This window comes from Schistocerca cancellata, chromosome 5 (genome assembly GCF_023864275.1).
Source record: "Schistocerca cancellata isolate TAMUIC-IGC-003103 chromosome 5, iqSchCanc2.1, whole genome shotgun sequence".
Classification (NCBI taxonomy): Eukaryota; Metazoa; Arthropoda; class Insecta; order Orthoptera; family Acrididae; genus Schistocerca; species Schistocerca cancellata.
In genome coordinates this window covers 382,957,398-382,974,453 of record NC_064630.1, presented here as the reverse complement: position 1 = coordinate 382,974,453, position 17,056 = coordinate 382,957,398, and the positions used below count along the sequence as shown (strand labels likewise).

General features: G+C 37.9%; 1 protein-coding gene across 2 annotated transcripts in view; it reads left to right on the top strand.

Moving 5' to 3' along the window:
- The first annotated feature begins 9,094 nt into the window (after positions 1 to 9,094).
- The window catches only part of LOC126188964 (phosphatidylserine synthase 2-like), a 243,146-nt gene continuing 235,184 nt past the window's right edge, over positions 9,095 to 17,056 (top strand). For both annotated transcript variants that reach the window (XR_007537887.1, XM_049930723.1), the window contains exon 1: positions 9,095 to 9,366. Coding sequence is in view for 1 of the 2 variants with exons in the window: in XM_049930723.1 (XP_049786680.1) it covers positions 9,185 to 9,366 (182 nt within the window). In the remaining variant the exon portion in view is untranslated. The remainder of the gene's footprint in view (positions 9,367 to 17,056) is intronic.

Here is a 17,056-nt window from a genome sequence, read left to right as displayed (position 1 = left end):
TAATTTACATTCCCATATATCAAATTACATATCTACACAATTACATGTGAGTAAATACACCCACTTTGATAAACAAGTGTGCAGGTATCATATGAGAAAGCACAGTACTTTGAAAGAACAACAACACCTAAGCCATGAACACAAAATACAGAAATGTTAACACAGTGGAAAAATTCAAGTATCTGGAAGTACATACACAAACAGGAGGATCTAACCAGGCATCCAACATAGAACAAATAGAAAAACTTCAGAAAATGTACAAACTGACATGCACACACTACAATAGAAGTAACACCTCAAGTCAGGCCAAACTCAGGCACTGCAATGTAGTCATTCTACCAGAAGCACTCTTTACATCAGGCATCACTAAAAAGAAAAAAATAGAACTTAAAATCATCAGAAAAATTTTTGGAGCAGTATGCAGAGATGAAGAGACGAAACAAAGAATTATATGAACCCACAGACAGAGTCAGAGACATGATCAGAAAACACAGATGAACATTCTATGTATTAGAGCTAACACAGTTGAATAAATAATAGTAAGTAAAAGACATTTAGTGCCAGTACCTATATTTGCACTTCCAAGTAAAATACATCGAACGCAACAACCAAGGAACATTTCATTACACACACAAAACTCACAGCATACAATAGCACCAGAGAGGTCTATTATATTCCACATGATGCACTTTGCCCCCATCTCACACGAAACATACTGTTCACACAATTCTGACAACCCCCTTTTGGACATATATTTTGCAGCTTGCCTTCACAAGATAAACGAAATAGCCCCACAATCAACTTCTCTTTGTCCAAGGGTTTTGTCAGAAGGTCAGCCAACATGTCTTCTGCGCACAGGTAGTCCATGTTCTGTCGCTCTACGTGGGCCCTAATAAAATGGTGTCTTACATCAATATCTTTTGTCCTAGCACTAGTGACACCATTTTAGCCAGGTTAATGGCTCCTTTATTGTCACAGAAGATCCTTATAGGTTCCACAATTAAACTGAGTTCTATTTCACATATTAATGTTCTTAGCCACAGTCCTTCCTTTATGGTGTAAGATAGCGCCATATACTCTGCCTCTACGGTACTCAATGCAACAGTTTTTTGCCTTTGACAGGACCATGAAATGAGGCCCCCCATTAATTTAAAGCAGCAGCCAGTAGTGGAGTGCTTAGGTCCCAATTCACTCCCCCAGTCCGCATCACTCTAGACTTCTAGTTTTGCGTTACCATCTCTATAATACCCTAATTTGTGGTTTGAAGTTCCTCTTAGATATCAGAATATCCTATTCACAGCTTTCCAATGCTTTTCCTTTCGGTTTCTGCAAAAGCAATGTCAGGTTGTGACATTTGAGACAAATATAACAGATTCCCTACTGCTTCTAAATATGGAACATTCTTATCACATTCCACATCTCCTACTTTCATTGGAGTAGTTATGGGTTTACAATCATTCATGCCAGATTTCTTTCAGATTTTTTCTGTATATGATGATTGATTTATACTCAGTTCTTGTCTCTCTTCATCCTTAGTGATCTGCATACCTAAATAACTTTTAACTTTTCCCAGATCATACACCTTAAACATGGTTTGCAACCATTTCTTAAAAATTCTCATTTGGCTTTCGATTTCAGTCAGAGTAAAGAAGTCGTCCACCCATATTGCCATTATTATTATCACTTCTCTTCGCCTTTTATAGTACAGACTGGGATCTGCCTAAGATTGCTTCATATTCATATTTATTAGAGTTTTATATAGACATCGATTTCAGCAATGTTCACTTTATTTAAGTCCATAAATACCTTTTACAAATGCCGAATCTTTTCCCTTTCCAATCTCATTTTCATGGCTTCTCTTGGTGGGATGACATATATCTCCTCCTCTAATTCCCCATTTAAATATACTGTTTTTACATCTATATGATGAATTGTTAAATTTCGTTTTGCTGCCAAGGCTACAAGATATCTCAGTGAGGCACACTTGACTACAGGCGAAAAAGTTTCTTTGTAATCTACTCCTTGTTTTTGCAAAAATCCATTTATTACAAGTCGTGCTTTACATCTTGGTGATGAATTTTCAGGGCTCTTCAAAGTGAATACCCATCTTGCCTGTAATGTTTTCTTACCTGGTGGCGTATTTGCCCATTGAAAGGTTTCATTCTGAGATAAAGATTCCAATTACCTCTCCATCGCTTTTCCATTCTTGGGAGTTCAGGCTGCTCATTGCTTCTTCTGCTGTTGCTGGCCCATCATTAAAAGACAGGGCTGCATAATCTCAAAATCCGGATATTCTTTTGGTTTTGGTATGTGAGAAGAACACCTTCATTTTGTTCATCCTCAAACTTATTGTCATCATAAATAGTCTCCTTTTTTTTGACTATCCTCTTCCAATTCTTCACTTTCTCTTTCTTCACATAAAGTTTCACTCTCAGAACTATGTGCAGTTAACTTAGTAGTCTTGACCTCTTCAGAGTCCTTTCTATTTTTAAAGAATACTACATCTCTGCTTGTAACTATCCTTTTATTCAATGGATCCATTAATTGGTAGCCCTTTGAATTCTCACAATAGCCTTCAAAAATATACATTTTAGCTTTTGGATCCCATTTTCCTCTCAGCTGTTTTCGAATGTGCGCCATTGCATCACATCCAAAAACCCTTATATTGCTTAGGTCAGGCTTCCTTCCTACTCATATCTCATAGTAGGTTTTATTCCTTAATGCTTTTGTAGGTGATCTATTGTTCAAATATACTGGCATTGATACCGCCTCTATGAAAAAATCTTTTGATAATCTAGTAGCAGTTATCATGCTCCTTGCTTTTATGACAATGGTTCTGTTAGCCCATTCAGCGACCCCATTTTGAGATGGGCTGTACCTTACGGTAGTTTGATGCCTGATTACCATTTTTACCAGACGTGTCATCAATTTCTGGTTAATATATTTTCTCCCGTCCACCTTTGAACCATACTACAATGTTCCTCAAAAATATCACTCACTTGGTCTTTGGAACTAATGTAAGAAAATAAACATCAGTATATCGTGAATCCCCCCCCCCCTACCCCATGAAACATGGACCTTGCCGTTGGTGGGGAGGGATGCGTGCCTCAGCGATACAGATGGCCGTACTGTAGGTGCAACCACAACGGAGGGGTATCTGTTAAGAGGCCAGACAAACGTGTGGTTCCTGAAGAGGCGCAGCAGCCTTTTCAGTAGTTGCAGGGGCAACAGTCTGGATGACTGATGATCTGACACTAACCAAAACGGCCTTGCTGTGCTGGTACTGTGAATGGCTGAAAGCAAGGGGAAACTACAGCCATAATTTTTCCCAAGGACATGCAGCTTTACTGTATGATTAAATGATGATGGCGTCCTCTTGGGTAAAATATTCCGGAGGTAAAATAGTCCCCCATTCAGATCTCTGGGCGGGGACTACTCAAGAGGACGTCGTTATCAGGAGAAAGAAAACTGGCGTTCTACGGATTGGACTGTGGAATGTCAGATCCCTTAATCAGGCAGGTAAGTTAGAAAATTTAAAAAGGGAAATGGATAGGTTAAAGTTGGATATAGTGGGAATTAGTGAACTTCAGTGGCAGGAGGAACAAGACTTTTGGTCAGGTGAATACAGGGTTATAAATACAAAATCAAATAGGGGTAATGCAGGAGTAGGTTTAATAATGAATAAAAAAATAGGAGTGCGGGTAAGCTACTACAAACAGCATAGTGAACGCATTATTGTGACAAAGATAGACACTAAACCCACACCTACTACAGTTTATATGCCAGCTAGTTCTGCAGAGGATGAAGAAATTGATGAAATGTATGATGAGATAAAAGAAATTATTCAGGTGGTGAAGGGAGACGAAAATTTAATAGTCATCGGTGACTGGAATTCGAGAGTAGGAAAAGGGAGAGAAGGAAACATAGAAGGTCATTATGGATTGGCGTTAAGAAATGAAAGAGGAAGCCGTCTGGTAGAATTTTGCACAGAGCATAACTTAATCATAGTTAACACTTCGTTCAAGAATCATAAAAGAAGGTTGTATACATGGAAGAATCCTGGAGATACTAGAAGGTAGCAGATAGAATATATAATGGTAAGACAGAGATTTAGAAACCAGGTTTTAAATTGTGAGAGATTTCCAGGGGCAGATGTGGACTATGACCACAATCTATTGGTTATGAACTGTGATTAAAACTGAAGAAACTGCAAAAAGGTGGGAATTTAAGGAGATGGGACCTGGAAAAATTGACTAAACCAGAGGTTGTACAGAGTTTCAGGGAGAGCATAAGGGAACAATTGAAAGGAATGGGGGAAAGAAATACAGTAGAAGAAGAATGGGTAGCTCTGAGGGATGAAGTAGTGAAGGCAGCAGAGGCTCAAGTAGGTAAAAAGACGAGGACTAGTGGAAATCCTTGGGTAACAGAAGAAATATTGAATTTAATTGATGAAAGGAGAAAATATAAAACTGCAGTAAATGAAGTAGGCAAAAAGGAATACAAACGTCTCAAACATGAGATCGACAGGAAGTGCAAAATGGCTAAGCAGGGATGGCTAGAGGACAAATGTAAGGAAGTAGAGGCGCATATCACTAGTGGTAAGATAGATACAGCCTACAGGAAAATTAAAGAGGCCTTTGTAGAAAAGAGAACCACTTATATGAATATCAAGAGCTCAGATGGAAACCCAGTTCTAAGCAAAGAAGGAAAAGCAGAAAGGTGGAAGGAGTATGTAGAGGCTCTATACAAGGGCGATGTACTTGAGGACAATATTGTGGAAATGGAAGAGGATGTAGATGAAGATGAAATGGGAGATACGATACTGCATGAAGAGTTCGACAGAGCACTGAAAGACCTGAGTCGAGACAAGGCCCTGGGAGTAGACAACATTCCATTAGAACTAAAGACGGCCTTGGGAGAGCCAGTCCTGACAAAACTCTGGTGAGCAGGATGTATGAGACAGGCGAAATACCCTCAGACTTCAAGAAGAATATAATAATTCCCATTCCAAAGAAAGAAGGTGTGGACAGATGTGAAAATTAGCGAACTATCAGTTTAAGAAGTCACAGCTGCAAAATACTAACGCGAATTCTTTACAGACGAATGTAAAAACTGATAGAAGCCGACCTCGGGGAAGATCAGTTTGGATTCTGTAGAAATATTGGAACACATGAGGCAATACTGACCTTATGACTTATCTTAGAAGAAAGATTAAGGAAAGGCAAACCTACGTTTCTAGCATTTGTAGACTTAGAGAACGCTTTTAACAATGTTGACTGGAATAGTCTCTTACAAATTCTAAAGGTGGCAGGGGTAAAATACAGGGAGCCAAAGGCTATTTACAATTTGTACAGAAACCAGATGGCAGTTATGAGTCGAGGGACATGCAAGGGAAGCAGTGGTTGGGAAGGTAGTTAGACAGGGTTCTAGCCTCTCCTCGATGTTATTCAATCTGTATATTGAGCAAGCAGTAAAGGAAACAAAAGAAAAATTCGGAGTAGGTATTAAAATCCATGGAGAAGAAATAAAAACCTTAAGGTTCGCCGATGACATTGTAATTCTATCAGAGACAGCAAACGACTTGGAAGAGCAGTTGAACGGAATGGACAGTGTCTTGAAAGGAGGATATAAGATGAACATCAACAAAAGCAAAACGAGGATAATGGAACGTAGTCAAGTTAAGTCGGGTGATGCTGAAGGAATTAGATTAGGAAATGAGACACTTAATATAGTAAAGGAGTTTTGCTATTTGGGGAGCAAAATAACTGATGATGGTTGAAGTAGAGAGGATATAAAATGTAGACTGGCAATGGCAAGGAAAGCGTTTCTGAGGAAGACAAATTTGTTAACATCGAGTATAGATTTAAGTGTCAGGAAGTCGTTTCTGAAAGTATTTGTATGGAGTGTAGCCATGTATGGAAGTGAAACATGGACGATAAATAGTTTGGACAAGAAGAGAATAGAATCTTTCGAAATGTGGTGCTACAGAAGAATGCTGAAGATTAGATGGGTAGAGCACATAACTAATGAGGAGGTATTGAATAGAATTGGAGAGAAGAGGAGTTTGTGGCACAACTTGACAAGAAGAAGGGACCGGTTGGTAGGACATGTTTTGAGGCATCAAGGGATCACAAATTTAGCACTGGAGGGCAGCATGGAGGGTAAAAATCGTAGAGGGAGACCAAGAGATGAATACACTAAGCAGATTCAGAAGGATGTAGGTTGCAGTAGGTACTGGGAGATGAAGAAGCTTGCACAGGATAGTGTAGCATGGAGAGCTGCATAAAACCAGTCTCAGGACTCAAGACCACAACAACAACAACATATCATGAATAATAACTAATAAATGTATGAAAATAATAACTACCACCTATGGATTCACACTCCATCGGGCCACATACATCTGCATGGATTAACTGTAAGACCTCTCTAAACTTACTTTTACTAGTCTTAAAGTATAGCCTTGCTTGTTTTCCTTTTATGCATATCTGACAAGGGTCCTTGGATACACTATAATTCTGTATTCCATTTACCATATCCCTCATTAAAGACATAGTCTTTCTATGTGGGTGTCCAAGTCTGCAGTGCCATAAAAAACATTCTATTGAGTATACTGAATGACTAACATTTCTATGTTTCTGCCAGTGGTATCCAACTTAAAAATTCCTCTTTCGTTACTTGCTGCAGTTATAACTTTACCATTTTCGTTGAGTACTCTTGCTTTGTGCATGTCAACAATGGCCGTATTTCCCTTCTTGACAATTTCCCCTACAAACAGTAGGTCAGTTGCAACATTTTTTACATAATAAACACCATGTGCTGTAAGCATTCTGGGTTCACTATTTACACCTACATGTAGGTCTAGTTACACTGCTAAATGACACTGGAGCTTGCTGCCATCAACAGTAGATATTCCCATATGGGTCTTATCTTTAACATCACAAAGAAGAGATTTATCTTTAACAATATGTACAGATGCAGCTGAGTCTAAAATCCATTCCTGTTGACGATTACTCACATCGCCAAAAGAATAGAAACATGAGAGTGCCTTACCTTTTTTATTGGTACTTCTCTTTGGGCTATCAGCAACATACCTCTTCTGCTGCGTGTCTGACCTTGGGTTTACTTTTTCTCTGTACTGAGATGCAATATGCCCCTTCTTCAGACATCTCACTGATTTCTTCCTTTTGTTTTTTTTTTACTAAAGAGTAGATGCAGTTTCCTTCTCCAATACATGAGAGCTTGAAGTACTCTTTACATCCGGTAGGATTTTCACTTTAACATTGGCGCCCATCATAGGTATACCTAAGCTTTCCAGTCCCCATAATCATAAGCGCATACCTTTCGAGCAGTCCTGCCAACAGTAGTGTCTATTCATTCGTCAGCGATTCCAAACCCAATATGTCTCAGTCGGTTCGATGCAGCTATTATTTTGTTGACGTATTTGTCTACACTCTTGCATTTGTCCAGCCAAGTGATAATTAACCCACGTAATAATCCTACTTTCCTTGTAAAACCTCCATCCTCAAATGCACTTCGTAATTTGTCCCAGGCTTCTTTCACTGTCGTAGCTTTTTCAACGTGAACATAATTCACTGGGTCAACTAGTAATGTCAACTTTGATTTTGTTTTCCTACCCTTACTTGAATAATTCAGATCTGTGGATTTCATTTTGCCATTCACCACATCCCATGTCGTCCAAACGTAAATACGCTTCTACTGCAAATTTCCAAGTTGCGTAGTTTTCGCGACCCGTAAGTCTTTCAATCTGCAGAATTTGAGCTACGATCATTTTCACGGTAACTGTGATCTTTCTTTACGTAAAGAATAATACCGAAGAATTATATAAAAGAGTTGCATTCGTCTTTAAGGATAACTCGTACTTGACACAAGTGCATTACTTTTAACTTTTCTAATACTTTCTCACTATTATATTATGTAGATACATATTCCAAATACATCGCTGGGCCCATAGCCTATTAGAGTAGACACAGTTGAATAAATAATAGTAAGTAAAAGATATTTAGTGCCAGTAACTATATTTGCACTTGCAGGTAAAATAAATCGAACACAACAACCAAGGAACATTACATTACACACATCAAACTCAGAGCGTACAATAGCACCAGAGAGGTCTATTATAATACACATAATGCACTTTGACGCCGTCTCACACGAAATATATTGTCCACACAATTCCGACACTATGGACGCATACGTAGAATGAACAGCAGCCTCACCAAGAGAATTTTTGATGTAGTTAACAGCTCAAGCAAAAAAAAAAAAAAAAAATGAAGAAACAGAACAAGACCTAAAATAAGCACAAATACGTAGGAAATGATAAAGGAAGGAGACAAACTCAGAAACAAAATTACGAACACGAACTCTGAAGAAAATACACGAAGAAAAGAAGGAAAATATAGACAAAGCAAAGGAAACATGACCACAGTCAAAGAATGAAGAGATTTTGAGAAGAGAAAAAGAAGAAGGAAAGAAGAAAAAATTGAATGATCAAGTAACATTCAAGTCTTGAGAGCAAAAATGTGAAATAATAAAGAGACTTTCTTCAAGTTTCACATTGTGTATAGTATATCCAAATGTTACATGAATGAAAAAGTGTATGATGAATATATATTTGATTTGAATAAGTACATATCAATGATAATCTTCTATACTAGTAATTAGGTGCGAATTTGGTGGTTTAAACAATGCAGTAAGCTGAAAACCTGTGTAACGAAATGGGTAGTTAAAAGGACATTTAATTTTCTCTGAAGTAGGAAAACTTACGTACTTGGTTGCGCTGTCTCCCATAGATGCAATTCGAGTATTCGTTTGACTCCTGCGCCGTGAAACGTACCACACTGAGAATTTGAGAAACGTGAAAAGGGAAACGTGGGGGGACCGCGCACTGCTCTTTAGTTTTCAGAGAAAATAAATATATTTGCACTGTCAGAACATCTCCACCAACGAACTGTTAAACACAGTGAAAGAAAATCTAGCCGTCAGCTCTAAAAAGTTTTTGTTGTATGTCGATATATGTGGAAGGAATTTTACATCTTTGGAATTCATACGGCAAAGGAACTACGTTGTTTGTTTTTGCGGCATGCGGAAAGTGCGCGGCGATGTCTGAGTGACGGAAGATGTTAAAGAGTCGAAAATCTTCGAAAGACAAACAGAATAAGTAATGGCAACCCTAAGAAAATCTGTGAAACTGAAAGAACTGGATTCCAAGACATCGAATGATTTGCAAGACGCTCATCTATCTGCTAAAACATACGAGAAAGGTGTTAATTCCTCTAATCTGAAATGTTCGCAAACGTCTCCCGTAGAGAAATTTTCAGATGATGGCACATTGACGTTTTTCTGGTATGTGCTTTCATTTTAAATGTACCAGTATAAACTGAATGAGCGGTTGTGGCTATTCACATTTTCACAAATGTGCAGGGGTATTTCGATCACTGTCTGCTGTTAAACGAATTTTGGACTTACTGGCATGTGGCAGTTGGGTCACCCTAGCGTTGTTTGTTATGGTATCATTCTATCTGTTATGGGTGTTATACTGCATTACACAGTTAGTTTTTTTTGTTGTGTACGTAACACGGTGGAGGTTAATCCGCTCCTCTCCCGGCCGCTATCCACATCACTGATATCTAATTGTAGTTTCTTAACTCGAAACAAGTTTTCTTTGGTGTTATTCATGTATTAAAACTAACGCACTTGATAGAAAGTTTATCAACAAAGTTTGAAGAACCAGCAGTAAGTTATTACTCAAGGAATATACTGAAATACCATACATATCGCTCACATGGGGGCTGTAAGTATAAGATTAGAATAATCACTGCACGCAAAGAGCCATTCTAACAATCATTGTTCCTGCGCTCCCCATGTGAGCGGAACAGGAAGAAATCCTAATGACAGGTACAATGGGAAGTGCCCTCTGCTATGCACCGCACAGTAGGTCGCAGAGTGTAGGTGTAGATGCAGATTTCTTTCATAAGAATCCCTGCTTCACCGCCATTCAAATGTCCACATATGAATATGGATTTTTTCCATTATTCAGATAAATTGTATTGGATTTGTAAATGACTAAGAACAGTATCAATACAGTATTAAACCCCGATACTCTTTTTTTTGCGTTGTGTACCAAGAGTGAGAAAATTTCAGGATCTTCAAAACTGAGTGTTTGTATCTCAACCCTTGTACAGTGAGTAGCAGTAATGGGCTCAAACTGAACTGTACTTCAGCAGATAGCTTCTGTTTGTAAAATGGCCAGCTTTGGGGAGGGGGGAGTGGCATGCACCTTTTAGAAGCGCAAATAAATGTTTTTACTACTGTAATACCACAACTTCTCCTACAATATCTGTTCATCATATGTTTACAGCAATCTGATTGGCCTTTGTGCTGGCAGTATCTTATGTTTATGTGTTGTAGTCTTTTTCTCAGTATTGTTATTGATCCTTCGTACTTAGTGTTGTAATTGGGTTACATACTATTAAGTTGCACATTTTCCTCGACAGACTTTTTTAAAGGAAAAGTCTCACGTGCCCATAGTCAAATGAAAACCACCTTTACAGTTGATTGCAGTGGGCCTTCTGTCTGTTGGACTGTGCTTATTCACATTTTGTAACAGGATGGGTAGGTGCATGCCTTTGTTACTCATGTAGATATCCAGATGCTCCCAAAAATTGGCTCAAGGAAGGCTAATAAAATTACTATGTACACTTGAGGCAGAAGCAGCTTGAATTCATAAACAGAATTCCACTTTACCTCTCGAATAAAATGTCTGACTTTATGGAAGAAAAATATTCTTCATGGCATATGCTTCAGCTTTATAAACCACCAAAAGTAAATTCCTTTTGCAAGGAACACTACTGATCTTATGTTGAATTTCCTATATTTTGAAGACACTCTTTTAAAGGTTCCCAGAATTTGTTTGCTTAAAATTTCAGAAAAATACGTTTAGGAATACCTCATAGCCCCCATAAAGCTTGAGGGAGAGTGAGTTATTAAGCTATTTATTTTCATTGTATAATGATGGCACATCAAATATCACTGAAAGATGTGCCCTGGGTGAACAAACAAGCAAATGTAATCCGATTGAAGCTTTCTTGCTGATAAAACTGCTATATGGACTGCACAATAGTTGTAAATGTCAATAATACTGAGTACTTGTTCCACAGCTAAAGACCATACAGTATTTGATGTTCATAGTATATGTCAGTAATTTTCCACATACTTTCAACTGTGCTTTCATTGCAGTTGTTACTGAAGGTTGATTTGTACACCACAAAGCTGTATTAGGCACAGCCTTATTTTAAGTGGTGTTGCATTGCCCTTGTTCATCTTGTGGGTGGATTTATCTATCCAGTTACTTTGACCTACTGTTTAATAAGGATTATTTATTAGTTTATTGTTTGTTTGTTTATTTATTCATCATAGTCTATTTTCTTGGTGACACCAATGGACCATTGAATACAGAATTACATTACTTCACATTATTCTATTTATTGTCTTCCTTTTTCCTGTTCTGAACACTGAATTAAATTTACAGTGCCTAATTTTTTCCTTATTGTCATTTCTTTATACTACTATCACTATAACATTTAGAGAGCTACCTATACATTGACCTACTTTAACTTATATAGTTTTTGTGAGCCATGTTTTTTCCATTGTCAGAGGGCTGTTCTTTTACTGCAACAGAAAAAGATCCATAGATTTTTGTTACTTCAAATTATCTTGATCAATTTTACAGTTATTTTTATGCCTACTGCCGTCAGTACTGTTACAGCAGCACATACTACTACAGTAACAACAAACAGAATAACTATGAGATACATAAAAAGTCCTCCTACCACCACCACCACCACCACCTCTACCTCTACCTCTACATACACACTCCACAAGCCACCATATAGTGCATGGCAGAGGATATCTTGTACCAGTACTAGTCATTTGCTTTCCTGTTGGACTTTCAAATGGAGCAAGGAAAAAACCACTGTCGAAATATGTCTGTACAAGTTCTAATTTCTATTACCTTGCCTTTGTGGACCCTACACAAAATCCCTCCAGGGATTCCAATTTGAGTTCATGAAACAACTCCATAATACTCACATGCTGATTGGACCTGTCGGTAATGATAACAATCCTAGCTCCATACCTTTCAATTGCTGAGTGTCTTCCTTCAGTCCACTCTGGTGAGGATCCCAAACTCTCAAGCAGTACTCAAGAAATGGTTGAACTACTGTTCTATATCTGTTCTCCTTTGTAGACGAGTTACACATTCCTAAAACTCTGCCAAGAAACCGAAGTTGGCCATTTGCTTACCCATTTGCTTAACTGTGTGTTTCATTTCATATCACTTTGCAACGTTATGCCTTGATATTTAATCAGCATGATGTGTCTAGCAGCACACCACTAATTCTGTATTTGAACTATACAGGATTGTTTTTCCTACTCATCTGCATTAACTTGCATTTTTCTACATTTAGAGCTAGCTGCCTTTCATTACACCAAATAGAAATTCTCTCAAGTCATCCTCTATTGTTCCAGAGTCACCAATACCTCCCTCCTTATATTACAGCATCAGCAGCAAACAGCCACAGGTTACTGCTTGTTCAATCCATCAGGTTATTTATGTATATAAAGAACAAGAGAATATGAGTCCACCTGTTGCCCTTCTTCCATAATTCACAGGATATAATATGAGAAAAGGGCAAGTTGATTTTTGCACTAGTGTTACTTTCCACAACAGCAATGACAACTACTGCTACAACTGAATATCGCATTAGTAATACAATTAGGACCTCTACTATGATTACATATGATGATCTTATGGTTGCTGACAGTTAAATAGAGTATTGTCATGTGTAGGTTAATTACTTCTCTTTACTGTATCATCAACAATAAGTTTTAGGATATCAAAGTTCTCTTCTAGTGCAATTACGTCATAAACAGTTTTACCTCTTAAAAGCCTACTTAGTAGTCCTTGTTATGTCTTCCAGCTAACATTCTCATAAGACATGGTGTGCCAGTTTCGCTTTCTTGTTTTACAATTTCAGTAAATACGCGGCAGTACCTGCTTGACTCTGTATTTAGTTTTTCATTTTGGACTGTCTCTTTCACAGCTGGTCATTGCTCTCATACCAGTTCTGTTCAGGTATGTGGGATATGGCTCGTATGCGGTAAGGTAGTGAACCAGTCCTCTATTTGGCTTGAAATGTGTTTTATGAAGCCTTTCATTTACTTCAGCAAGAAACTGAAACGTTCTCATTCTTGCGTCTCAGGAATTCCACCTCTGCTAACATTCTAAAAATTCTTAATTCATTATTACTAAAAGATCTGTTGATGATTCTCTAATTCCTCACTGTTCTTTCTCATATTAGCGGCAGATCTGCTTGCTCATAGCTTGTGTGCCCAAACAGTGGCACTGTAGCCCACAGTTGCAAATGGAACCACCTTTGTCCCGTACTAATAATTTTATTCATTATCCTACCTTGCAGCTACTTCTTGTGCATGGTTCCAAGGAATTTGCTATAATTACTTTTTTGTGAATCTTGATAGTTTGGATACACGAAGTACCACGCCATTGGCATGTAGTACAGCTCCTAACAGTTCCTGACTGAGCTTAGTTGACATTTGTCAAGACTCCAAACTATGGTACATTTTGCATTTTTCATGTGTATTTGTAATTGATCAAAATGAAAGAAGTGATAAGAGCCAGGAAAAATCCTAGCCAGTAATTACTTTGAGGAGGAGAGACTCTTAGTACTGCTGGTACACATATAAAAATACAGGAAACTATCCTAGTGTACATAGTTATTAGTTTCTTTTTAGGGGAGAGCAAGAGGGTGGGGAAGATTAAGAAGGAAGAGCAGCTCACAGAGACCCCTGGATGCTGTTGTCAGCTGCTATCATTGTGGGTCTGAGAGAGACCTTCCCCCTTTTTTTTAATGAACCTTCCCTACCCAACACTCATTTTTTGCCAAGTGAGGAACTGGAATGGTTGCTTATACTTTTAAATATTTCTTTCAGTTGTGTTAAAAATTTGCCCTCTTGAAGATAAGTACTGGCAAGCAATTGTTTCAGAATTTTGTAATTTTCTCAAGTGAATTTAACTTTTGATACTGGGAAAAAGTAGAATTAATCAGAAAGTGAAACTCTGATTTGTAGGTTGACACTTATCCTCTCATGCATGGAGCCACACCAGGTGCATCACAAAGTCACTAGAGAACTTATAAATAACTGTGTTGGTCCATTGACTAACGGCTTAATTAAAACATAGATACATTTAAAGTGCATGTAGCCAAACTCCAGCAAGATCACTAAGTGAGATGGCACTATAGCTTAGACAGTGGGCTTGCATTGGGGCAGACTTCGATTCAAATTATCATACGGCCATATAGGTATAGATTTTCCTTGGTTTCCCAAAATCAAGCCTACAAAGGTGAAGGCTGATTGGTTCCTTTTAAAAGGATATGATTGAGTATCTTCCCCATTTTCTGTTAGTTTGAACTTGTGCTTCATCTTCTACTATTTTATTGTTGCCAGGACATGAAACCCATCTTCCTTCCAGCAAAATTTAATAGTTTAGTGTCTGTAAACTCCTAAACAGACACAAAAGAAGTGTTTATTAGGTATTTGGCTCTTTTGTTTCTGAACACAGGATGACTGTAGACTCTCACTGGACAAAAAGTCAATAAATATAAGTAAAATTAGCCCATATCTAGAGTAAATACTGTTAAGTAGAAATCTCAGTCAAAACTGTGTTAAGCAGGAAGACTATGAACAAGAATAAAAATTCTGTTGGGAAGTGGCATATATGCAGGAACAATTGCCAGTTTTTTATGCAGAGCCAAGACATTTTCCACATTCATTTACCTTTTTTAATTATCTTTATGGGTTTTCGAGGGATACTATGTTGGGGACCACCTTTGCTTATTAAATACTGTTCAATTTCAACATTTGCCTAATGGTGAAAATAGATTGACACTGCTTGCTAGTACTAAAGAGAGGGAGAGAGAGAGAGGTGCCACAACCCGATATTTTTGTCTGAAGAGTTATGAGTATGTAGTATGTGGCCTAAAAAGGCTTTTGGCAACAATAAGAAAATAGATGAATGTTGCACCTTCACTATTTTTTCTTTCATTTGCTTTTAGAGTTCCACAAGTGTCTTCATGAAGCAGCCACTACTGGCTACTTTTGTAAAGGATACTAACAATCAACCGCAACAAGTGCTAATCTATTTATATTAATAGTTATGGGAATTCCCTCATTACACCCTCACTCCCCCCCGCCCCCCTTGCCCAAACACGCATGCAAAAGAGCAGCTACATGAAAAAAGGCACCACACTTTCTGTTACACTACCCACCTACCTTTTTTTTTATATAACGCTCAATCAAATGAAAATTAGGTAAATGGAAAAAGTAATTAAACAGAAGTAATTCCTGTTGTAGCTGTTAATATACTTTTCCCATTGTGAGGCAAGATAGTCAACGCCTTCGTGGCAAAATATTTTCAGTTGCCTATGGATCCATGATTGTACCCAGGCTTGCTCATTTTCATCAGAAGCAAATTGACAGCCAAGAAAGTCTTTCTTCAGGCCTCCAAAAATATGGACATTTGCATAGGATGAGCTCGGGACTGTAAGGTGGATGTGTAAGGGCTTCCCAGCAAAACTTCTGTAACGTAGTTTCAACAACAGGCACATCAGCTCCAGCAAAATCATGATGATCTCTTTCTTTGATTGCAAAGGCATGTTGCTCCTTTACACTCTGGAACAAGGCACCAAAATTAACACGTAGTAATATGTGGACTCTTTGTAAAAGTTGAAGCATTCCATCAAGTCCAAAGGCCCAGCGATGCTGATGGACGGCATCATTCTGTTGCAGGATAATTTCCACTCACTTGTTTCCAAGGTTATTTCGATTAAAATGCAGAAGTTTCACGGGGAAATTCGTAAAACATCCTCCATACAGTCCCAATCTCTCCCCATGCAATTTCTGTATTTTTTGGAGCCTTGAATTGACAGCCACGAATGTCTTTCTTCAGGCCTCCAAAAATATGGACATTTGCGTAGGATGAGCTCAGGACTGTAAGGTGGATGTGTAAGGGCTTCCCAGCAAAACTTCTGTAATGTAGTTTAAACAACATTTATGGCTGTGGACTTGCTTTGACCAAAGAGGTGCACATTTGTGCATGATCATGGTTCTGTAGGCGACCACATACATTTGTCCATGAAGGCCTTGACCATCTTGTCTCACAGTGGGATAGTCGTATTAACAATTACGTAATTACTTTAACATAATAAACAGTTTACTTACTTTTTTCCATGTGTCATTTTCATTTAACTACCCATGATATAATACTTCAACTAAGCTTTTTTGTAACTGAACTTTTCATGGAATACTACACGCTGTCTATGTGTTAAAATCTGTTGAATGTTAGCTTTAATGTTAATTCTAAATTATTGTGCTAAATTCAAAAAAATCCTGATGAGGCATAAAATGAGGGTCTAATAAGTCACTTGTGTACTTCAGGTTTGAATGTGTGAGGATTTTTAAGTTACTGTTAGATGTCTGCAAGTAATCTGATAAGGACCTTACTTCAGAATATAAACTAGATTGTACATTAGACAGGGACTGCAACAGTCTGTATGGAAATTACTTTTACTATTATGATTGTAAATTTCACTGTTCATTCTAAATTCACTATTGTTAGTTAGCATCAGTGAGTAAATGTGTTAACACAGAAGTGTAAAATTGCTATGTCCATGATGACACTGCTGTAACATGTTCTGTAATCAACTTCCACTATTTCATAATCATTTTTTGCAAAACACAAATAACAAGCTTACCCTATGACATCTGCCCTTTTTGTCTGTCTTGCAGCACATTGTTTTCATTACACTTATAAAACACTGCTCAGTTAATTTGTTGTTATGAAGTGCTGATTATTTAAGGCCTTCATTTTCATAACGATCTGGGAATGTGAATCATTTCGTGGATCTCACTGGGGGATGTGTGTTTGATGCGAGATACAATCAAAAATTCACATTTT